Source organism: Ascaphus truei, unplaced genomic scaffold (assembly GCF_040206685.1).
Source record: "Ascaphus truei isolate aAscTru1 unplaced genomic scaffold, aAscTru1.hap1 HAP1_SCAFFOLD_415, whole genome shotgun sequence".
Taxonomy (NCBI): Eukaryota; Metazoa; Chordata; class Amphibia; order Anura; family Ascaphidae; genus Ascaphus; species Ascaphus truei.
Window position 1 is genome coordinate 12,623 of NW_027456746.1, and position 24,706 is coordinate 37,328.

At 59.1% G+C, this 24,706-nt stretch overlaps 1 protein-coding gene across 4 annotated transcripts in view; it reads right to left on the reverse strand.

Annotated features, from left to right (window-relative positions):
• Positions 1 to 7,640: 7,640 nt before the first annotated feature.
• LOC142484005 (protein phosphatase Slingshot homolog) overlaps positions 7,641 to 24,706 on the reverse strand; it is a 40,481-nt gene continuing 23,415 nt past the window's right edge. Inside the window, exons 2-8 of one of the 4 annotated variants that reach the window (XR_012797527.1) lie at positions 16,138 to 16,175; positions 14,832 to 14,991; positions 14,099 to 14,217; positions 9,329 to 9,743; positions 8,649 to 8,924; positions 8,175 to 8,246; positions 8,026 to 8,085 (exon numbers count right to left, since the gene is read on the reverse strand). Coding sequence is in view for 3 of the 4 variants with exons in the window: in XM_075583963.1 (XP_075440078.1) it covers positions 8,016 to 8,085; positions 8,175 to 8,246; positions 14,099 to 14,217; positions 14,832 to 14,991; positions 16,138 to 16,175 (459 nt within the window). In the remaining variant the exon portion in view is untranslated. Of the gene's footprint in view, positions 8,086 to 8,174; positions 8,247 to 8,648; positions 8,925 to 9,243; positions 9,744 to 14,098; positions 14,218 to 14,831; positions 14,992 to 16,137; positions 16,176 to 24,706 lie in introns of those variants that run through there. The other 3 variants (XM_075583964.1, XM_075583963.1, XM_075583965.1) reach the window with 3 other exon arrangements.

Sequence of the window (24,706 nt, forward strand, 5' to 3'; positions counted from 1 at the left end):
AGGAGGCGAGGCAGGAGGTGGGGGAGGAGGCGGGGCAGGAGGTGGGAGAGGAGGCGGGCAGGAGGTGGGAGAGGAGGCGGGGCAGGAGGCGGGAGAGGAGGCAGGAGGCGGGGCAGGAGGTGGGAGAGGAGGCGGGGCAGGAGGTGGGAGAGGAGGCGGGGCAGGAGCCGGGGCAGGAGCCGGGGCAGGAGGTGGGAGAGGAGGCGGGGCAGGAGGTGGGAGAGGAGGCGGGGCAGGAGGTGGGAGAGGAGGCGGGGCAGGAGGTGGGAGAGGAGGCGGGGCAGGAGGTGGGAGAGGAGGCGGGGCAGGAGGTGGGAGAGGAGGCAGGGCAGGAGGCGGGATGGGAGGCAGGAGGCGGGGCAGGAGGTGGGAGAGGAGGCGGGGCAGGAGGTGGGAGAGGAGGCAGGAGGCGGGGCAGGAGGTGGGAGAGAAGGCGGGGCAGGAGGTGAGAGAGGAGCCGGGGCAGGAGCCGGGGCAGGAGGTGGGATGGGAGCCGGGGCAGGAGGTGAGAGAGGAGGCAGGGCAGGAGGTGAGAGAGGAGGCGGGGCAGGAGGCGGGAGAGGAGCCGGGGCAGGAGGTGGGGCAGGAGGTGAGGCAGGAGGCGGGGCAGGAGGCGGAGCAGGAGGTGAGGCAGGAGGCGGAGCAGGAGGTGGGATGGGAGGCGGAGCAGGAGGTGGGATGGGAGGCGAGGCAGGAGGCGGGGCAGGAGGTGAGGCAGGAGGTGGGATGGGAGCCGGGGCAGGAGGTGAGAGAGGAGGCGGGGCAGGAGGTGAGAGAGGAGGCGGGGCAGGAGGTGGGAGAGGAGGCGGGGCAGGAGGTGGGAGAGGAGGCGGGGCAGGAGGTGAGAGAGGAGGCGGGGCAGGAGGTGGGAGAGGAGCCGGGGCAGGAGGTGAGAGAGGAGGCGGGGCAGGAGGTGGGAGAGGAGGCGGGGCAGGAGGTGGGAGAGGAGGCGGGGCAGGAGGCGGGGCAGGAGGTGGGAGAGGAGGCGGGGCAGGAGGCGGGGCAGGAGGTGGGAGAGGAGGCGTGGCAGGAGGTGGGAGAGGAGGCGGGGCAGGAGGCGGGGCAGGAGGTGGGATGGGAGGCGGGGCAGGAGGTGGGAGAGGAGGCGGGGCAGGAGGCGGGGCAGGAGGTGGGAGAGGAGGCGGGGCAGGAGGCGGGGCAGGAGGTGGGAGAGGAGGCGGGGCAGGAGGTGGGAGAGGAGACGGGAGGCGGGGCAGGAGGTGGGAGAGGAGGCGGGGCAGGAGGTGGGAGAGGAGGCGGGGGGCAGGAGGTGGGAGAGGAGGCGGGGCAGGAGGTGGGAGAGGAGGCGGGGCAGGAGGTGGGAGAGGAGACGGGAGGCGGGGCAGGAGGTGGGAGAGGAGGCGGGGCAGGAGGTGGGAGAGGAGGTGAGGCAGGAGGTGGGATGGGAGGCGGGGCAGGAGGTGGGAGAGGAGGCGGGGCAGGAGGTGGGAGAGGAGGCGGGGCAGGAGGCGGGGCAGGAGGTGGGAGAGGAGGCGGGGCAGGAGGTGGGATGGGAGGCGGAGCAGGAGGTGGGATGGGAGGCGAGGCAGGAGGCGGGGCAGGAGGTGGGAGAGGAGGCGGGGCAGGAGGTGAGAGAGGAGGCGGGGCAGGAGGTGGGAGAGGAGCCGGGGCAGGAGGTGAGAGAGGAGGCGGGGCAGGAGGTGGGAGAGGAGGCGGGGCAGGAGGTGGGAGAGGAGGCGGGGCAGGAGGTGGGAGAGGAGGCGGGGCAGGAGGCGGGGCAGGAGGTGGGAGAGGAGGCGGGGCAGGAGGCGGGGCAGGAGGTGGGAGAGGAGGCGGGGCAGGAGGTGGGAGAGGAGGCGGGGCAGGAGGCGGGGCAGGAGGTGGGATGGGAGGCGGGGCAGGAGGTGGGAGAGGAGGCGGGGCAGGAGGCGGGGCAGGAGGTGGGAGAGGAGGCGGGGCAGGAGGCGGGGCAGGAGGTGGGAGAGGAGGCGGGGCAGGAGGTGGGAGAGGAGACGGGAGGCGGGGCAGGAGGTGGGAGAGGAGGCGGGGCAGGAGGTGGGAGAGGAGGTGAGGCAGGAGGTGGGATGGGAGGCGGGGCAGGAGGTGGGAGAGGAGGCGGGGCAGGAGGTGGGAGAGGAGGCGGGGCAGGAGGCGGGGCAGGAGGCGGGGCAGGAGGTGGGAGAGGAGGCGGGGCAGGAGGCGGGGCAGGAGGTGGGAGAGGAGGCGGGGCAGGAGGTGGGAGAGGAGACGGGAGGCGGGGCAGGAGGTGGGAGAGGAGGCGGGGCAGGAGGTGGGAGAGGAGGTGAGGCAGGAGGTGGGATGGGAGGCGGGGCAGGAGGTGGGAGAGGAGGCGGGGCAGGAGGTGGGAGAGGAGGCGGGGCAGGAGGCGGGGCAGGAGGTGGGAGAGGAGGCGGGCTTCTGTCTGGACGCTACTCCAGCTTTATCCACATGAGGACATCATTTGACATCTTCCTACAACCTCCCGCTCCCCTTCTCCCACATTCCCTCCCAATGCTTCTGCTCACTCATCTCACCTGCTCTTCCCCGTCTATCCCGCCTTTCCGTGCGATCACCGACTTCTTTCCTCGCTAACACTTTCTCTTGCTTTAACCGACCTCACTCTTCTCCTTACTCATCCACTCCTCTCCCCTCCTCTCCTCTCCTTACTCATCCCCTCCTCTCCTCTCCTCTCCTTACTCATCCCCTCCTCTCCCCTCCTCTCCTCTCCTTACTCATCCCCTCCTCATCCTCTCCTTACTCATCCCCTCCTCTCCTCTCCTCTCCTTACTCATCCCCTCCTCTCCTCTCCTTACTCATCCCCTCCTCTCCTTACTCATCCCCTCCTCTCCTTACTCATCCCCTCCTCTCCCCTCCCCTCCTTACTCATCCCCTCCTCTCCTTACTCATACACTCCTCTCCTCTCCTTACTCATCCCCTCCTCTCCTTACTCATCCCCTCCTCTCCTTACTCATCCCCTCCCCTCTCCTCTCCCCTCCCCTCCCCTCTCCTCTCCCCTCCCCTCCCCTCTCCTCTCCCCTCCCCTCCCCTCTCCTCTCCCCTCCCCTCCTCTCCCCTCCTTACTCATACACTCCTCTCCTCTCCTCTCCTTACTCATACACTCCTCTCCTTACTCATACACTCCTCTCCTCTCCTCTCCTCACTCATCCCCTCCTCTCCTTACTCATACACTCCTCTCCTCTCCTCACTCATCCCCTCCTCTCCTTACTCATACACTCCTCTCCTCTCCTCACTCATGCCCTCCTCTCCCCTCCGGTTCCTATACTTCCTTCTCTTGGCCGCAGGAGACGTTTCTCTCCACTTGCTCTCACCGCTCACGATAATTTCTCTCCTCTGTAATCTCCCCCATCCCTCGCGCTCCTTTTTCATGCGCTTACTTTCTAACAAAATACTAGCTGCGCACAACGGGCGCACAACCGGCGCACAACGGGCGCACAACGGGCGCACAACCGGCGCACAACCGGCGCACAACCGGCGCACAACTGCGCACAACCGGCGCACAACCGGCGCACTCTCGTCACCTCTTTGCAACGACTGAAACTTGTCTGCCTCACTGACTCCGGCCGCAGCTCTAACCCACGGAGGCCGACCCGTCACAGACACACCCTGGGGGGGGGACGCAGCTCTATCCCACGGAGGCCGACCCTTCACAGACACCCTGGGGGGGGACGCAGCTCTAACCCACGGAGGCCGACCCTTCACAGACACACCCTGGGGGGGGACGCAGCTCTATCCCACGGAGGCCGACCCTTCACAGACACACCCTGGGGGGGGGACGCAGCTCTATCCCACGGAGGCCGACCCTTCACAGACACACCCTGGGGGGGGACGCAGCTCTAACCCACGGAGGCCGACCCTTCACAGACAAACCCTGGGGGGGACGCAGCTCTATCCCACGGAGGCCGACCCTTCACAGACACACCCTGGGGGGGGACGCAGCTCTAACCCACGGAGGCCGACCCTTCACAGACACACCCTGGGGGGGGACGCAGCTCTATCCCACGGAGGCCGACCCTTCACAGACACACCCTGGGGGGGGACACAGCTCTATCCCACGGAGGCCGACCCTTCACAGACACACCCTGGGGGGGGACGCAGCTCTATCCCACGGAGGCCGACCCTTCACAGACACACCCTGGGGGGGGACACAGCTCTATCCCACGGAGGCCGACCCTTCACAGACACACCCTGGGGGGGGGACGCAGCTCTATCCCACGGAGGCCGACCCTTCACAGACACACCCTGGGGGGACACAGCTCTATCCCACGGAGGCCGACCCTTCACAGACACACCCTGGGGGGGACGCAGCTCTAACCCACGGAGGCCGACCCTTCACAGACACACCCTGGGGGGGGACGCAGCTCTATCCCACGGAGGCCGACCCTTCACAGACACACCCTGGGGGGGGACACAGCTCTATCCCACAGAGGCCGACCCTTCACAGACACACCCTGGGGGGGGACGCAGCTCTATCCCACGGAGGCCGACCCTTCACAGACACACCCTGGGGGGGGACGCAGCTCTAACCCACGGAGGCCGACCCTTCACAGACACACCCTGGGGGGGGGGGACACAGCTCTATCCCACGGAGGCCGACCCTTCACAGACACACCCTGGGGGGGGACACAGCTCTATCCCACGGAGGCCGACCCTTCACAGACACACCCTGGGGGGGACGCAGCTCTATCCCACGGAGGCCGACCCTTCACAGACACACCCTGGGGGGGACGCAGCTCTATCCCACGGAGGCCGACCCTTCACAGACACCCTGGGGGGGGGGACGCAGCTCTATCCCACGGAGGCCGACCCTTCACAGACACCCTGGGGGGGGGGACGCAGCTCTATCCCACGGAGGCGGGGGGTGACGGGAGCAGGCGGGGGGTGACGGGAGCAGGCAGGGGGTGACGGGAGCAGGCGGGGGATGACGGGAGCAGGCGGGGGATGACGGGAGCAGGCGGGGGATGACGAGAGCAGGTGGGGGATGACGAGAGCAGGTGGGGGATGACGAGAGCAGGTGGGGGATGACGGGAGCAGGTGGGGGATGACGGGAGCAGGTGGGGGTGACGGGAGCAGGTGGGGGTGACGGGAGCAGGTGGGGGATGACGAGAGCAGGTGGGGGATGACGGGAGCAGGTGGGTGGTGACGGGAGCAGGTGGGGGTGACGGGAGCAGTTGGGGGTGACGGGAGCAGGCGGGGGGTGACGGGAGCAGGCGGGGGGTGACGGGAGCAGGCGGGGGGTGACGGGAGCAGGCGGGGGTGACGGGAGCAGGCGGGGGTGACGGGAGCAGGCGGGGGTGACGGGAGCAGGCGGGGGTGACGGGAGCAGGCGGGGGGGGTGACGAGAGCAGGCGGGGGGTGACGGGAGCAGGCGGGGGGTGACGGGAGCAGGCGGGGTGATGGGAGCAGGTGGGGGTGACGAGAGCAGGTGGGGGATGACGAGAGCAGGTGGGGGATGACGGGAGCAGGTGGGGGTGATGGGAGCAGGTGGGGGTGACGGGAGCAGGTGGGGGTGACGGGAGCAGGTGGGGGATGACGAGAGCAGGTGGGGGATGACGGGAGCAGGTGGGGGTGACGGGAGCAGGTGGGGGTGACGGGAGCAGGTGGGTGGTGACGGGAGCAGGTGGGGGTGACGGGAGCAGTTGGGGGTGACGGGGAGCAGGCGGGGGGTGACGGGAGCAGGCGGGGTGAGGGAGCAGGCGGGGTGACGGGAGCAGGCGGGGGGTGACGGGAGCAGGCGGGGGGTGACGGAGGCAGGCGGGGGGTGACGGGAGCAGTGGGGTGACGGGAGCAGGCGGGGGATGACGAGAGCAGGAGGGGGTGACGGGAGCAGGCGGGGGATGACAGGAGCAGGCGGGGGGTGACGGGAGGGAGCAGCGGGGGGGTGACGGTAGCAGGCGGGGGGGTGACGGTAGCAGGCGGGGGGGGGTGACGGTAGCAGGTGGGGGGTGACGAGAGCAGGAGGGGGTGACGGGAGCAGGCAGTGATCAGGCATGGAGCTTGTTGGTGCAATGATTGCTTTTGCTGGGGGACGTGAAATTGCAGAGATACGACCTTGGATATCTGATATGGAAGAAGCGAGGCTTACACGGAGATTCTGGATCTGAGCACATTGGCCGGGCGGTCGGTTTGGGGAAAGGGGGACGGATAGGAGAGGGTTTGTAATTTTATATTATAGGGGTGTGGGGAGAGGGTGCAATAACAGGAAGGGAATGAGCGGAGGACTCTTTTATAAGTGTGAGCTAGAGTATGAAGGACAATAAGTAAGAAACGCCTAGACGTACTCACTGAACCCCAACCATGAAATAACTGGATAAATGCAATAAAGTGCCAGTACCTACAGTATATCCTGATAAGGACAGAGAGGTGGGGAAGGAGGGTGGCAATGCTGGCACATCTGGGGGCACCGTAACATGAGGCGGAAGAGAGAGGACATCAAGCGCAAGCGACTCCGTGAGCCAGTGCTTTGGGGGGGAAGCAGCCTCCAGTGGGGAGGAGGCAGAGAGAGGCTGACACCCGCCGTGCGGGAAGATAAGTGAGTGATGAGCAACGAGGAAGGGAACATGGCTGATCCCTGCTGGCGTGCCGAAGGGGGGAGGATGCAGGGAACATGCTGATCCCTGCTGGCGTGCCGAAGGGGGGAGGATGCAGGGAACATGGCTGATCCCTGCTGGCGTGCCGAAGGGGGAGGATGGAGGGAACATGGCTGATCCCTGCTGGCGTGCCGAAGGGGGGAGGATGCAGGGAACATGGCTGATCCCTGCTGGCGTGCCGAAGGGGGGAGGATGCAGGGAAACATGGCTGATCCCTGCTGGCGTGCCGAAGGGGGGAGGATGGAGGGAACATGGCTGATCCTGCTGGCGTGCCGAAGGGGGGAGGATGCAGGGAACATGGCTGATCCCTGCTGGCGTGCCGAAGGGGGGAGGATGCAGGAACATGGCTGATCCCTGCTGGCGTGCCGAAGGGGGGAGGATGCAGGGAACATGGCTGATCCCTGCTGGCGTGCCGAAGGGGGGAGGATGCAGGGAACATGGCTGATCCCTGCTGGCGTGCCGAAGGGGGGAGGATGCAGGGAACATGGCTGATCCCTGCTGGCGTGCCGAAGGGGGGAGGATGCAGGGAACATGGCTGATCCTGCTGGCGTGCCGAAGGGGGGAGGATGCAGGGAACATGGCTGATCCCTGCTGGCGTGCCGAAGGGGGGAGGATGCAGGGAACATGGCTGATCCCTGCTGGCGTGCCGAAGGGGGGAGGATGGAGGGAACATGGCTGATCCCTGCTGGCGTGCCGAAGGGGGGAGGATGCAGGGAACATGGCTGATCCCTGCTGGCGTGCCGAAGGGGGGAGGATGGAGGGAACATGGCTGATCCCTGCTGGCGTGCCGAAGGGGGGAGGATGCAGGGAACATGGCTGATCCTGCTGGCGTGCCGAAGGGGGGAGGATGGAGGGAACAGGAAAGTTATATAACTTCAAGAGATGGAGAAAGAAGTCTGAAGGCTAGAACTGCTTGGAAATGCATGCATGCAGGCGAGGGAGGCGGGCGAGTGAGGCGGCGAGGCAATGCCAAATGGAGTGAGGAGCAGGAGTTACTGTATTAAGACGATTGTGGCACAATCATGGGCTTTGGCCTTAGAATCATCGTTCTTCCTCTCTTCCGACTCAGCCACTCTCCTCTTAGGGGACTACATGACACATTGATGACACCTCAGTTTCCTAGACATCTCGCCATCTCTATCTCACTTCCTCCTTTGGTCTCCACCAATAGACTGATTCCAGCACCCACTAGGACGGCCACTTTCTTCACCTCATCTTTACTAGGAAATGGTTTGTCTCATTTCCCAATCTCTCCTTCCCCCCTCTCTGACCATAACTCATCTCATGTTCCCTCTCTCACATTCCTCACACAAACTCCAGCCTCTCTATTCCACCATCCAGTCCTTGGAACCCAACATACAATCGAAACGTTCTGTACTTCCTCTCACGGGTTCCAAGGAAACCCCCAAATACCTCCCACCAGTCTCATGGTGACCTTCATATAACTCACCACATGGTCTGCACAGATATGGGCCGGAACATCCTCATCTCCTTCCCAGATGTGACGCTGAACCCACTGAGGAGAAAAAAACTAAAAGGTTTATGCCCCAGGCACCTAACCGGCCGGCCTCCCCAACACACATCCCACACATTGAGCTCTCTCACCCATCTCCATCCAGGAAGACTTGCGTGTTGCTCCACACGGGTAGGACGGTGCCGATGGTGCAGCCCGGGGACCTGCAGGCGGTGATGATATCATTTAGTTTCGTCCTCCCATCAGGAACCCCTTACTGCCCTTTTAATGACACACACACACACACACAAACATACATACACACACACACACACACTCTGTGGCAAGAAAAAGTTTGTGAACCACTTAAGATTTTCACATATTTCAAGCCTAAAATGTTATTAGATCTTAATCCAAGTCCTACTAATAGATACAGATAACCGGTCAAACAAATGACACAAAAACATGACACTTTTTCAACATTTATTTATCCACAAATTATTCAACATTCACTATCCCTGTGTGAGAAAGTGTGTGACCCGTTAGATTCAGTACCTGGTGGCGCCCCCCGTGAGCAGCAATAACTTCAGCTGCGCGTGTCCTGTAACTGCCGGTCAGTCTCTCACCTCGGGTCTCAGGCGTTTGGCCCATTCCTCCTTACAGAACTGCTTCAGCTCAGTGACATTTGAGGGCTTCCATGCATGGACCGCTCGCTTCAGGTCCTGACACAACATTTCGATGGGATTTAGGTCCGACTGTGACTAGGCCATTCTAAATACGCAGAATGTCTTCTGCAGCCATTCTTTTGTAGAGCTGCTTGTATGTTTAGGATCATTGTCTTGCTGCATGACCCGCTTCAGCTCACGGACGTATAGCCTGACATTCTCCTCTGGAATCTTCTGCTACAATGCAGAATTCATGCTTGTGTCAATGATGGCCAGCCGTCCAGGTCCTGAGGCAGCAATGCCGCCCCAAACCGTCAACTCCCCCCACCATGCCGCCCCAAACCGTCACACTCCCCCCACCATGCCGCCCCAAACCGTCACACTCCCCCCACCATGCCGCCCCAAACCGTCACACTCCCCCCACCATGCCGCCCCAAACCGTCACACTCCCCCCACCATGCCGCCCCAAACCGTCACACTCCCCCCACCATGCCGCCCCACACCGTCACACTCCCCCACCATGCCGCCCCAAACCGTCACACTCCCCCCACCATGCTTGACAGTTGGGATGAGGTTCTTCTGTTCAAACGCAGTTTCAGATTTCGCCAAACAAAACATTTAATGAGGCCAAAAAGTTCTACCTTTGACTCGTCAGTCCAGAGAACAATGTTCCAGAAGTCTTGTGGATCATCTATGTTCTCTTTGGCAGCAATGTTCCTTTTTAGAGAGCAGTGGTTTCCTCCTGGCCGTCCTTCCATGAACACAGTTCTTGGTCAGTCTTTTTCTGATAGTTCCGTGGATGTTACTCTGGGGTTCTTTGTGGCTTCCTGGATGATTTGCTGGTTTGTTCTTGGGGAGGCTTTGGTAGGACGACCTTTCCTGAGTTGAGTGACTGGTCTTGTACCTTCTCCATTTGTAGCCCGACAGTGGATTGGTGGAGCCCCAAATCCTTAGAAATGGGTGTGTAACCCTTTCTAGCCTGATGAGCATCAATAGCTGCTTTTCTGAGGTCCTCAGAGATGTCTTTTGATCGTGGCATGGCGTGTTCCCACACACCTGTATGGTGAAGACCAAACACACAAAGTCTCTGATCTTTATATAGGGAAGGGACTCCCAAACTCACACCTGAAGATCTACCCAATTATTTAAACACCCGATTGTAATTATCCCCTTTAATTTAGCTGATAAAACCAGGGTTTCACTTTTCCACATACCCCATTGTTTGTCTAATTCAGGGGTGCGCAAACTGGGGGGCACAAGATATTTTTTTGGGGGGGGGAGCTGCGAAGGCCTCTGTAACTTTCCCTTACCTGGGCTCCGGAGGCCTCTGTAACTTTCCCTTACCTGGGCTCCGGAGGCCTCTGTAACTTTCCCTTACCTGGGCTCCGGAGGCCTCTGTAACTTCCCCTTACCTGGGCTCCGGAGGCCTCTGTAACTTCCCCTTACCTGGGCTCCGGAGGCCTCTGTAACTTTCCCTTACCTGGGCTCCGGAGGCCTTTGTAACTTTCCCTTACCTGGGCTCCGGAGGCCTCTGTAACTTTCCCTTACCTGGGCTCCGGAAGCCTCTGTAACTTTCCCTTACCTGGGCTCCGGAGGCCTCTGTAACTTTCCCTTACCTGGGCTCTGGAGGCCTCTGTAACTTTCCCTTACCTGGGCTCCGGAGGCCTCTGTAACTTTCCCTTACCTGGGCTCCGGAGGCCTCTGTAACTTTCCCTTACTTGGGCTCCGGAGGCCTCTGTAACTTTCCCTTACTTGGGCTCCGGAGGCCTCTGTAACTTTCCCTTACCTGGGCTCCGGAGGCCTCTGTAACTTTCCCTTACCTGGGCTCTGGAGGCCTCCGTAACTTTCCCTTACCTGGGCTCCGGAGGCCTCTGTAACTTTCCCTTACCTGGGCTCCGGAGGCCTCTGTAACTTTCCCTTACCTGGGCTCCGGAGGCCTCTGTAACATTCCCTTACTTGGGCTCCGGAGGCCTCTGTAACTTTCCCTTACCTGGGCTCCGGAGGCCTCTGTAACTTTCCCTTACCTGGGCTCCGGAGGCCTCCGTAACTTTCCCTTACCTGGGCTCCGGAGGCCTCTGTAACTTTCCCTTACCTGGGCTCCGGAGGCCTCTGTAACTTTCCCTTACCTGGGCTCCGGAGGCCTCTGTAACATTCCCTTACTTGGGCTCCGGAGGCCTCTGTAACTTTCCCTTACCTGGGCTCCGGAGGCCTCTGTAACTTTCCCTTACCTGGGCTCTGGAGGCCTCTGTAACTTTCCCTTACCTGGGCTCCGGAGGCCTCTGTAACTTTCCCTTACCTGGGCTCCGGAGGCCTCTGTAACTTTCCCTTACCTGGGCTCCGGAGGCCTCTGGTGTCACGTCAGAACGCCGCAGAAAAGGTAAGTAGAGGGGGGTGCGAGGCGAGAGGGGAGAGCCGGCAGGTGGGCGCATGGGAAAAAGTTTGCGCACCCCTGGTCTAATTCATACATCATTTTGTTTCAAAAGACATGGAATTGGTTATATTAACCCTAATGCCCTAACCCTATTCATATTTAGGGAAAGAGCGGTTTTGATCCAAGACAGTTATTATTGAAAAACTATGGAATTTCTGTTTGGGGTTCACAAACTTTTTTTTGTGTGTGTGTGAGATACACGCACACACGCACGCACGCACGCACACACGCACGCGCACGCACGCACACGCACGCACGCACACGCACGCACGCACGCACACACGCACGCACACACTTTGTAAACATGTGAAGCGGAGACTTGAGAGGGGTTTGACTTCCTCCGGCTGGTTGGTTGTGTGTGAGAGACACAAGGCAAACAAGGCACGCAAAAGCACAATATTACTCTGACAGTCTCCTCCAGAACACATCAAACCCAGCTAACTTCTGGGAGGTTATCAACAATATATTCCAGCCTTCTAACCATCAACAGCCAAGTAATATCACTAAGGGGGATATTACTGTGACAAACCCCACCGACATTGCAAATGCATTCAATGATTACTTTGTGGGGTGCGCCACTAACTTATTAGCGAAACGCAGCACAAACCCCAAACATGAATCTCATCCTGGGAGTACCCCTATAATCCCACCCCCTCCCAACACTGCCCACCATTTTCAGTTTGGCCCAGTATCTGAAGAGGAGATTACACAAGCGCTCCTCAAACTAAAACTAAGCAGCCAATGTGGACCCGACTTACTACAATCTAGGTTCCTACGACTTGGTGCCCCAGCCATTGCCAAACCAATTGTTTCCATGGTCAACTCTATCCTGTCTGCAGGCCATATCCCTAAGACCTGGAAAGCTGCCAGAGTTGTCCCAATCTTCAAAAGTGGGGACAAAAACACTGTCTCAAACTACAGACCAATCTCACTTCTCCCGATTCTATCCAAAGTAATGGAAAAATGTGTCCACTCCCAATTAAGCGATTACTATACCAAGACAAATTTCCCTAGCCAATTCCAATCTGGCTTTCGTCCCAAACACTCCACCGTAACTACCCTGCTAAAAGTTTGCAATGAAATCCAGTGTGGGATGGAACGGGGACAACTAAATTTGTAAAGCTTCCAGTGACTGAGCTCCTGATAAGAACCAACGCTAACACCACCCTAACCCCTGTCACTAGTTTGTTTTAAATACCTGGGCTTATGGTTTGACTCCCACTTAACATTCGGGATGCACATTGATACCCTGACAACCAAGACCTATGCCAAACTAGGGGTACTTTACAGGAACAAATCCTCCCTAAGTCTCCTGGTCAGAAAGCGTATCGCACAGCAGATGCTAATGCCAATTATTGACTATGGAGACATAGTAATATGGCTCGGCACCTCAAACCCACCTTAGCAAACTTGACACCCTCTACAATTCAATTTGTCGTTTTGTTCTCCAATGCAACTACAACACACATCACTGCGAAATGCTCAAAGAACTAGATTGGTCATCACTCGAGTCTAGGCGCAAAGTTCACCTTTCCTGTCTTGCCTTTAAATTCTTCATGGGCAAGCTACCCAGCTACCTGAACAAGCTCCTCACCCCTACCACATGCAGCACCTATCATCTGAGATCAGACTCCAAAAGACTATTCATGGTCCCAAGGCTCAACAAAGTATCCGGACGTTCCTCCTTCTCCTTCCGTGCAACCCAAAACTGGAACAACCTACCAGAGACTCTCACATCCACCACCAGTCTAAGTTCTTTCAAATCTAAGGCTGTCTCACACTTTAATCTGGTCTGTAACTGTTTCATACGCCCGTAATATATATTTTCTTTAACTGTGCATGCAATGTCCTGTATATAATGTATAACCTGTTCATTTATGTAACTGTATTTGTAACCATGTATTATTTGTTTTACTCTGTGCCCAGGACATACTTGAAAACGAGAGGTAACTCTCAATGTATTACTTCCTGGTAACACATTTGATAAATAACACACAGTGACACACACACAGTGACACACACACAGTGACACACACACAGTGACACACACAGTGACACACACAGTGACACACACACAGTGACACACACACACAGTGACACACACACACAGTGACACACACACACAGTGACACACACACACACGCAGTGACACACACACATGCAGTGACACACACACACAGTGACACACACACACAGTGACACACACACACAGTGACACACAATGTGAGACCCCCTCATCCGTATTCGCTGTAACAGGATAACGGTGTTGACCGAAATGTTTTTCCTTTTCAATAAAACCAGACACCATTTGCCAGTCCTGTTTGTGTCTGTGTGATTCATATCACGCCTTGCTTGCACCATCCTTCTGCGCTCACATTGAGCGTGAGTGCAATCCTTTCCAACTGGTCGGCTGTAACAGGACAGGCATGACGGATATGCGCCCCCCATGCAGGTCTAGTGTGCAAAACACACGCACACACCGGCCCACTCTAGTGTGCAAACACACACACACACACACACACACACACACACACACACACACACACACACACACAGTGACACACACACATACACACACACACACAGTGACGCACACAGTAACACCACACACAGTGACACCACACACACACACAATGACACCACACACAGTGACACCACACACACAGTGACACACACACACACACACACACACAGTGACACACACACACACACACACACACACACACACACACACACACAGTGACACACACACACACACACACACACACACACACACACACACACACACACAGGGATTTCATCCACAGGAGCGGCCATCTTGTATTTGTGATGTAATTTCTAACTAAAAGGCTGCAGCGTGTTGAGACTCCCCTACATAGAAGGTACCTCCCCTCACCTAATGGATTCACCCAGCTACAGTCTCCCTGCATGAGATAGGACTGCACCAAGCTGTGTCTGCAGGGGGAGGGGTAGCTCTCACCCATTATGGGGGAAGTCCACCCCCAGCAAAATGGTTTCTTCCTCATTGGATCTTCCCATGGAGGAAACCACGAGCAGATAACGGGTGAGACAGGAGCGGACCGGCTCCAACCGCACGGCCTGATGGGAAGAGATAAAACCCAGTCCTACAAGTGCCAGGGACAACGTACAGAAGTTCTCTCTCCTCCTCCTCCCCTAGTCTCTCCCCTCCATTTCAGTCTCTCCCCCCCCCCATTTCAGTGTCTTTCCCCCGTCTCTTTCCCCCCCTCAGTCTCTTCCCCCCTCCCCCGTCTCTTTCCCCCCCTCAGTCTCTTCCCCTCTCCCCCCCCCCTCAGTCTCTTCCCCTCTCCCCCCCCCCCCCATCTCTTCCCCCCCTCAGTCTCTCCCCCCCATTTCAGTCTCTCCCCCCCATTTCAGTCTCTTCCCCCCCTCAGTCTCTTCCCCCCCTCAGTCTCTTCCCCTCTCCTCCCCCGTCTCTTTCCCCCCCTCAGTCTCTTCCCCTCTCCTCCCCCGTCTCTTTCCCCCCCTCAGACTCTTCCCCTCTCCCACTCTCTTCAGTCTCTCCCCCCCATCTCAGTCTCTTCCCCCCCTTACCCCGTCGTCAGTCTCTTCCCCTCTCTCCCACCATCTCAGTCTCTTCCCCCCTCTCCCGTCTCTTCACCCCCTCAGTCTCTTCCCCTCTCCCCCCACTCAATGTCTCCCCCTCAGTCTCTTCCCCTCTCCCACCGCCTCACCAGCCTCAGGGTGTCCTCCTCCCGGAGCAGTCTCAGCATGGCCTGCAGGTGGAGCTGCTGCTCGCTGGGGCCGGAGGTGGGGGGGGGCTCTGTAGTCTCCTCAGGCTCCCCCTCATCCTGCAGGAGAAGTGCAGCCCCCTTCACCATGACAAAACTCTGCCTGCATGGGGTGGGGGGAGAGAAAAACAGAATGAGGGGGGGGGGGGATGTGGGGTGGGAAGAGAAAAACAAAGTGAGGGGGGGAGAGAAATGTGTGTGTGTGGGGGGGGGGAGAGAAATGTGTGTGTGTGGGGGGGGGAGAGAAATGTGTGTGTGTGTGGGGGTGAGAGAAATGTGTGTGTGTGGGGGGGAGAGAGAAATGTGTGTGTGTGGGGGGGGGGGAGAGAAAAATGTGTGTGTGTGGGGGGGGAGAGAGAAATGTGTGTGTGTGGGGGGGAGAGAAATGTGTGTGTGTGGGGGGGAGAGAAATGTGAGTGTGTGTGTGTGGGGGGGGGAGAGAGAAATGTGAGTGTGTGTGTGTGGGGGGGAGAGAAACGTGAGTTTGTGTGTGGGGGAGAGAAATGTGTGTGTGTGTGTGGGGGGGAGAGAAATGTGTGTGTGTGTGTGGGGGGGAGAGAAATGTGTGTGGGGGGGGGGGAGAGAAATGTGTGTGTGTGGGGGGGAGAGAAATGTGTGTGTGGGGGGGGGAGAAATGTGTGTGTGGGGGGGGGAGAGAAATGTGTGTGTGGGGGGGGGGGATGTGTTTGTGTGGGGGGGGGGAGAAATGTGAGTGTGTGGGGGGGGGAGAGAAATGTGTGTGTGTGTGGGGGGGGCAGAGAGAAATGTGAGTGTGTGTGTGGGGGGGAGAGAAATGTGAGTGTGTGTGTGGGGAGAGAGAAATGTGAGTGTGTGTGTGGGGGGAGAGAGAAATGTGGGTGTGTGTGTGGTGGGGGGGAGAGAGAAATGTGAGTGTGTGTGTGTGGGGGGGGGAGAGAAATGTGTGTGTGGGGGGGAGGAGAGAGAAATGTGAGTGTGTGTGTGGGGGGGAGAGAAATGTGAGTGTGTGTGTGGGGAGAGAGAAATGTGAGTGTGTGTGTGGGGGGAGAGAGAAATGTGGGTGTGTGTGTGTGGTGGGGGGGAGAGAGAAATGTGAGTGTGTGTGTGTGGGGGGGGGAGAGAAATGTGTGTGTGGGGGGGGGGAGAGAAATGTGTGTGTGGGGGGGAGGAGAGAGAAATGTGAGTGTGTGTGTGGGGGGGGAGAGAAATGTGAGTATGTGGGGGGGGGAGAGAGAAATGTGTGTGTGTGGGGGGGGGGGGTGTCATTCACCGTCTTTGCATTCTGCTCCTTCTGCTTTTTTCTTCATCCTACAAAAAAAGTCACACAGTTACACACACAGTGCCACACACAGTCACACAGTGCCACACACAGTCACACAGTGCCGCACACAGTCACACAGTGCCGCACACAGTCACACAGTGCCGCACACAGTCACACAGTGCCGCACACAGTCACACAGTGCCGCACAAAGTCACACAGTGCCGCACACAGTTACACACACAGTGCCACACACAGTCACACAGTGCCGCACACAGTCACACAGTGCCGCACACAGTTACACACACAGTGCCACACACAGTCACACAGTGCCGCACACAGTTACACACACAGTGCCGCACACAGTCACACAGTGTCGCACACAGACACACAGTGCCACACACAGTGCCACACACAGTCACACAGTGCCACACACAGTGCCGCACACAGTCACACAGTGTCGCACACAGACACACAGTGCCACACACAGTCACACAGTGCCACACACAGTCACACAGTGCCACAGACAGTGCCACACACAGTCACACACACAGTGCCACACACAGTCACACAGTGCCACACACAGTCACACAGTGCCACACACAGTCACACAGTGCCACAGACAGTGCCACACACAGTCACACACACAGTGCCACACACAGTCACACAGTGCCACACACAGTGCCACACACAGTCACACAGTGCCACACACAGTGCCGCACACAGTCACACAGTGCCACACACAGTCACACAGTGCCACACACAGTGCCACACACAGTCACACAGTGCCACACACAGTGCCACAGTGCCACACACAGTCACACAGTGCCACACACAGTCACACAGTGCCACACACAGTGCCACACACAGTCACGCAGTGCCACACACAGTGCCACAGTGCCACACACAGTCACACAGTGCCGCACACAGACACACAGTGCCACACAGTGCCGCACACAGTCACACAGTGCTACACACAGTCACACAGTGCCACACACAGTCACACAGTGCCACACACAGTCACACAGTGCCACACACAGTCACACAGTGCCACACACAGTCACACAGTGCCACACACAGTCACACAGTGCCGCACACAGTCACACAGTGCCGCACACAGTCACACAGTGCCGCACACAGTCACACAGTGCCGCACACAGTCACACAGTGCCGCACACAGTCACACAGTGCCGCACACAGTCACACAGTGCCGCACACAGTCACACAGTGCCGCACACAGTCACACAGTGCCGCACACAGTCACACACAGTGCCGCACACAGTCACACAGTGCCGCACACAGTCACACAGTGCCGCACACAGTCACACAGTGCCGCACACAGTCACACAGTGCCGCACACAGTCACACAGTGCCGCACACAGTCACACAGTGCCGCACACAGTCACACAGTGCCGCACACAGTCACACAGTGCCGCACACAGTCACACAGTGCCGCACACAGTCACACAGTGCCGCACAAAGTCACACAGTGCCGCACACAGTTACACACACAGTGCCACACACAGTCACACAGTGCCGCACACAGTCACACAGTGCCGCACACAGTTACACACACAGTGCCACACACAGTCACACAGTGCCGCACACAGTTACACACACAGTGCCGCACACAGTCACACAGTGTCGCACACAGACACACAGTGCCACACACAGTGCCACACACAGTCACACAGTGCCACACACAGTGCCGCACACAGTCACACAGTGTCGCACACAGACACACAGTGCCACACACAGTCACACAGTGCCACACACAGTCACACAGTGCCACAGACAGTGCCACACACAGTCACACACACAGTGCCACACACAGTCACACAGTGCCACACACAGTCACACAGTGCCACACACAGTCACACAGTGCCACAGACAGTGCCACACACAGTCACACACACAGTGCCACACACAGTCACACAGTGCCACACACAGTGCCACACACAGTCACACAGTGCCACACACAGTGCCGCACACAGTCACACAGTGCCACACACAGTCACACAGTGCCACACACAGTGCCACACACAGTCACACAGTGCCACACACAGTGCCACAGTGCCACACACAGTCACACAGTGCCACACACAGTCACACAGTGCCACACACAGTGCCACACACAGTCACGCAGTGCCACACACAGTGCCACAGTGCCACACACAGTCACACAGTGCCACACAGTGCCGCACACAGTCACACAGTGCTACACACAGTCACACAGTGCCACACACAGTCACACAGTGCCACACACAGTCACACAGTGCCACACACAGTCACACAGTGCCACACACAGTCACACAGTGCCACACACAGTCACACAGTGCCGCACACAGTCACACAGTGCCGCACACAGTCACACAGTGCCGCACACAGTCACACAGTGCCGCACACAGTCACACAGTGCCGCACACAGTCACACAGTGCCGCACACAGTCACACAGTGCCGCACACAGTCACACAGTGCCGCACACAGTCACACAGTGCCGCACACAGTCACACACAGTGCCGCACACAGTCACACAGTGCCGCACACAGTCACACAGTGCCGCACACAGTCACACAGTGCCGCACACAGTCACACAGTGCCGCACACAGTCACACAGTGCCGCACACAGTCACACAGTGCCGCACACAGTCACACAGTGCCGCACACAGTCACACAGTGCCGCACACAGTCACACACACAGTCACACAGTGCCACACACAGTCACACACAGTGCCACACACAGTGCCACACACAGTCACACAGTGCCACACACAGTCACACAGTGCCGCACACAGTCACACAGTGCCACACACAGTGACACAGTGCCACACACAGTGCCGCACACAGTCACACAGTGCCACACACAGTGACACAGTGCCACACACAGTGCCGCACACAGTCACACAGTGCCGCACACAGTCACACAGTGCCACACACAGTCACACAGTGCCGCACACAGTCACACAGTGCCGCACACAGTCACACAGTGCCGCACACAGTCACACAGTGCCGCACACAGTCACACAGTGCCGCACACAGTCACACAGTGCCACACACAGTCACACAGTGCCGCACACAGTCACACAGTGCCACACACAGTCACACAGTGTCGCACACAGTCACACAGTGCCGCACACAGTCACACAGTGCCGCACACAGTCACACAGTGCCACACACAGTGCCGCACACAGTCACACAGTGCCGCACACAGTCACACAGTGCCGCACACAGTCACACAGTGCCGCACACAGTCACACAGTGCCACACACAGTGCCGCACACAGTCACACAGTGCCGCACACAGTCACACAGTGCCGCACACAGTCACACAGTGCCGCACACAGTCACACAGTGCCGCACACAGTCACACAGTGCCGCACACAGTCACACAGTGCCGCACACAGTCACACAGTGCCACACACAGTCACACAGTGCCGCACACAGTCACACAGTGCCACACACAGTCACACAGTGTCGCACACAGTCACACAGTGCCACACACAGTCACACAGTGCCGCACACAGTCACACAGTGCCGCACACAGTGCCGCACACAGTCACACAGTGCCACACACAGTCACACAGTGCCGCACACAGTTACACACACAGTGCCACACACAGTCACACAGTGCCGCACACAGACACACAGTGCCACACACAGTGCCACACACAGTCACACAGTGCCACACACAGTGCCGCACACAGTCACACAGTGTCGCACACAGACACACAGTGCCACACACAGTGCCGCACACAGTCACACAGTACCGCACACAGTCACACAGTGCCACACACAGTCACACAGTGCCGCACACAGTCACACAGTGCCACACACAGTCACACAGTGCCGCACACAGTCACACAGTGCCACACACAGTCACACAGTGTCGCACACAGTCACACAGTGCCGCACACAGTCACACAGTGCCGCACACAGTCACACAGTGCCACACACAGTGCCGCACACAGTCACACAGTGTCGCACACAGTCACACAGTGCCGCACACAGTCACACAGTGCCGCACACAGTCACACAGTGCCGCACACAGTCACACAGTGCCGCACACAGTCACACAGTGTCGCACAGTCACACAGTGCCGCACACAGTCACACAGTGCCGCACACAGACAGTCACACAGTGCCGCACACAGTCACACAGTGCCACACACAGTCACACAGTGTCGCACACAGTCACACAGTGCCGCACACAGTCACACAGTGCCACACACAGTCACACAGTGCCACACACAGTCACACAGTGCCGCACACAGTCACACAGCGCCGCACACAGTCACACAGTGCCGCACACAGTCACACAGTGCCGCACACAGTCACACAGTGCCGCACACAGTCACACAGTGCCGCACACAGTCACACAGTACCGCACACAGTCACACAGTGCCACACACAGTCACACAGTGCCACACACAGTCACACAGTGCCGCACACAGTCACACAGTGCCACACACAGTCACACAGTGCCACACACAGTGCCACACACAGTCACACAGTGCCACACACAGTCACACAGTGCCGCACACAGTCACACAGTGCCGCACACAGTCACACAGTGCCGCACACAGTCACGCAGTGCCACACACAGTCACGCAGTGCCGCACACAGTCACACAGTGCCGCACACAGTCACACAGTGCCGCACACAGTCACACAGTGCCGCACACAGTCACACAGTCACACAGTGCCGCACACAGTCACACAGTGCCGCACACAGTCACACAGTGCCGCACACAGTCACACAGTGCCGCACACAGTCACACAGTGCCGCACACAGTCACACAGTCACACAGTGCCGCACACAGTCACACAGTGCCGCACACAGTCACACAGTGCCGCACACAGTCACACACAGTGCCACACACAGTGCCGCACACAGTCACACAGTGCCGCACACAGTCACACAGTGTCGCACACAGTCACACAGTGCCACACACAGTCACACAGTGCCGCACACAGTGCCGCACACAGTCACACAGTGCCGCACACAGTCACACAGTGCCACACACAGTCACACACACAGTCACACAGTGCCACACACAGTGCCACACACAGTGCCACACACAGTCACACAGTGCCACACACAGTCACACAGTGCCACACACAGTGACACAGTGCCACACACAGTGACACAGTGCCACACACAGTGCCGCACACAGTCACACAGTGCCGCACACAGTCACACAGTGCCACACACAGTCACACAGTGCCGCACACAGTCACACAGTGCCGCACACAGTCACACAGTGCCACACACAGTCACACAGTGCCGCACACAGTCACACAGTGCCACACACAGTCACACAGTGTCGCACACAGTCACACAGTGCCACACACAGTCACACAGTGCCGCTCACAGTCACACAGTGCCGCACACAGTTACACACACAGTGCCACACACAGTCACACAGTGCCGCACACAGTTACACACACAGTGCCACACACAGTCACACAGTGCCACACACAGTGCCGCACACAGTCACACAGTGCCGCACATAGTCACACAGTGCCGCACACAGTCACACAGTGCCGCACACAGTCACACAGTGCCGCACACAGTCACACAGGGCCACACACAGTCACACAGGGCCGCACACAGTCACACAGGGCCGCACACAGTCACACAGTGCCGCACACAGTCACACAGTGCCGCACACAGTCACACAGTGCCGCACACAGTCACACAGTGCCGCACACAGTCACACAGTGCCGCACACAGTCACACAGTGCCGCACACAGTGCCGCACACAGTCACACAGTCACACAGTGCCGCACACAGTCACACAGTGCCGCACACAGTCACACAGTGCCACACACAGTCACACAGTGCCACACACAGTCACACAGTGCCGCACACAGTCACACAGTGCCGCACACAGTCACACAGTGCCGCACACAGTGCCGCACACAGTCACACAGTCACACAGTGCCGCACACAGTCACACAGTGCCGCACACAGTCACACAGTGCCGCACACAGTCACACACAGTGCCGCACACAGTGCCGCACACAGTCACACAGTGCCGCACACAGTCACACAGTGCCGCACACAGTCACACAGTGCCGCACACAGTGCCGCACACAGTCACACAGTGCCACACACAGTCACACAGTGCCGCTCACAGTCACACAGTGCCGCACACAGTTACACACACAGTGCCACACACAGTCACACAGTGCCGCACACAGTTACACACACAGTGCCACACACAGTCACACAGTGCCACACACAGTGCCACACACAGTGCCGCACACAGTCACACAGTGTCGCACACAGACACACAGTGCCACACACAGTCACACAGTGCCGCACACAGTCACACAGTGCCGCACACAGTCACACAGTGCCGCACACAGTCACACAGTGCCGCACACAGTCACACAGTGCCGCACACAGTCACACAGTGCCGCACACAGTCACACAGTGCCGCACACAGTCACACAGTCACACAGTGCCGCACACAGTCACACAGTGCCACACACAGTCACACAGTGCCGCACACAGTCACACAGTGCCGCACACAGTCACACAGTGCCGCACACAGTGCCGCACACAGTCACACAGTCACACAGTGCCGCACACAGTCACACAGTGCCGCACACAGTCACACAGTGCCGCACACAGTCACACACAGTGCCGCACACAGTCACACAGTGCCGCACACAGTCACACAGTGCCGCACACAGTCACACAGTGCCGCACACAGTCACACAGTGCCGCACACAGTCACACAGTGCCGCACACAGTCACACAGCGCCGCACACAGTTATGCAGCAACGCAGCGCCACACACCGTGCAGCATCCAGCGCCACACACCGTGCAGCATCCAGTGTCACACACAGTGCAGCATCCAGTGCCACACACCGTGCAGCATCCAGCGCCACACACCGTGCAGCATCCAGCGCCACACACCGTGCAGCATCCAGCGCCACACACCGTGCAGCATCCAGCGTCACACACCGTGCAGCATCCAGCGTCACACACAGTGCAGCATCCAGCGCCACACACCGTGCAGCATCCAGCGCCACACACCGTGCAGCATCCAGCGTCACACACAGTGCAGCATCCAGCGCCACACACCGTGCAGCATCCAGCGCCACACACCGTGCAGCATCCAGCGCCACACACCGTGCAGCATCCAGAGTCACACACCGTGCAGCATCCAGCGCCACACACAGTGCAGCATCCAGCGCCACACACCGTGCAGCATCCAGCGCCACACACCGTGCAGCATCCAGCGCCACACACAGTGCAGCATCCAGCGCCACACACCGTGCAGCATCCAGCGCCACACACCGTGCAGCATCCAGCGCCACACACAGTGCAGCATCCAGTGCCACACACCGTGCAGCATCCAGTGCCACACACCGTGCAGCATCCAGTGCCACACACAGTGCAGCATCCAGAGCCACACACCGTGCAGCATCCAGTGCCACACACCGTGCAGCATCCAGTGCCACACACCGTGCAGCATCCAGTGCCACACACCGTGCAGCATCCAGTGCCACACACCGTGCAGCATCCAGTGCCACACACCGTGCAGCATCCAGTGCCACACACCGTGCAGCATCCAGTGCCACACACCGTGCAGCATCCAGTGCCACACACCGTGCAGCATCCAGTGCCACACACCGTGCAGCATCCAGTGCCACACACCGTGCAGCATCCAGTGCCACACACCGTGCAGCATCCAGTGCCACACACCGTGCAGCATCCAGTGCCACACACCGTGCAGCATCCAGTGCCACACACCGTGCAGCATCCAGTGCCACACACCGTGCAGCATCCAGTGCCACACACCGTGCAGCATCCAGTGCCACACACAGTGCAGCATCCAGTGCCACACACAGTGCAGCATCCAGTGCCACACACAGTGCAGCATCCAGTGCCACACACCGTGCAGCATCCAGGGCCACACACAGTGCAGCATCCAGCGCCACACACCGTGCAGCATCCAGCGCCACACACCGTGCAGCATCCAGCGCCACACACAGTGCAGCATCCAGCGCCACACACAGTGAAGCATCCAGCGCCACACACCGTGCAGCATCCAGCGTCACACACCGTGCAGCATCCAGCGCCACACACCGTGCAGCATCCAGCGCCACACACCGTGCAGCATCCAGCGCCACACACCGTGCAGCATCCAGCGCCACACACCGTGCAGCATCCAGCGCCACACACCGTGCAGCATCCAGCGCCACACACCGTGCAGCATCCAGCGCCACACACCGTGCAGCATCCAGCGCCACACACCGTGCAGCATCCAGCGCCACACACCGTGCAGCATCCAGCGCCACACACCGTGCAGCATCCAGCGCCACACACCGTGCAGCATCCAGCGCCACACACCGTGCAGCATCCAGCGCCACACACCGTGCAGCATCCAGCGCCACACACCGTGCAGCATCCAGCGCCACACACCGTGCAGCATCCAGCGCCACACACCGTGCAGCATACAGCGCCACACACCGTGCAGCATCCAGCGCCACACACCGTGCAGCATCCAGCGCCACACACCGTGCAGCATCCAGCGCCACACACCGTGCAGCATCCAGCGCCACACA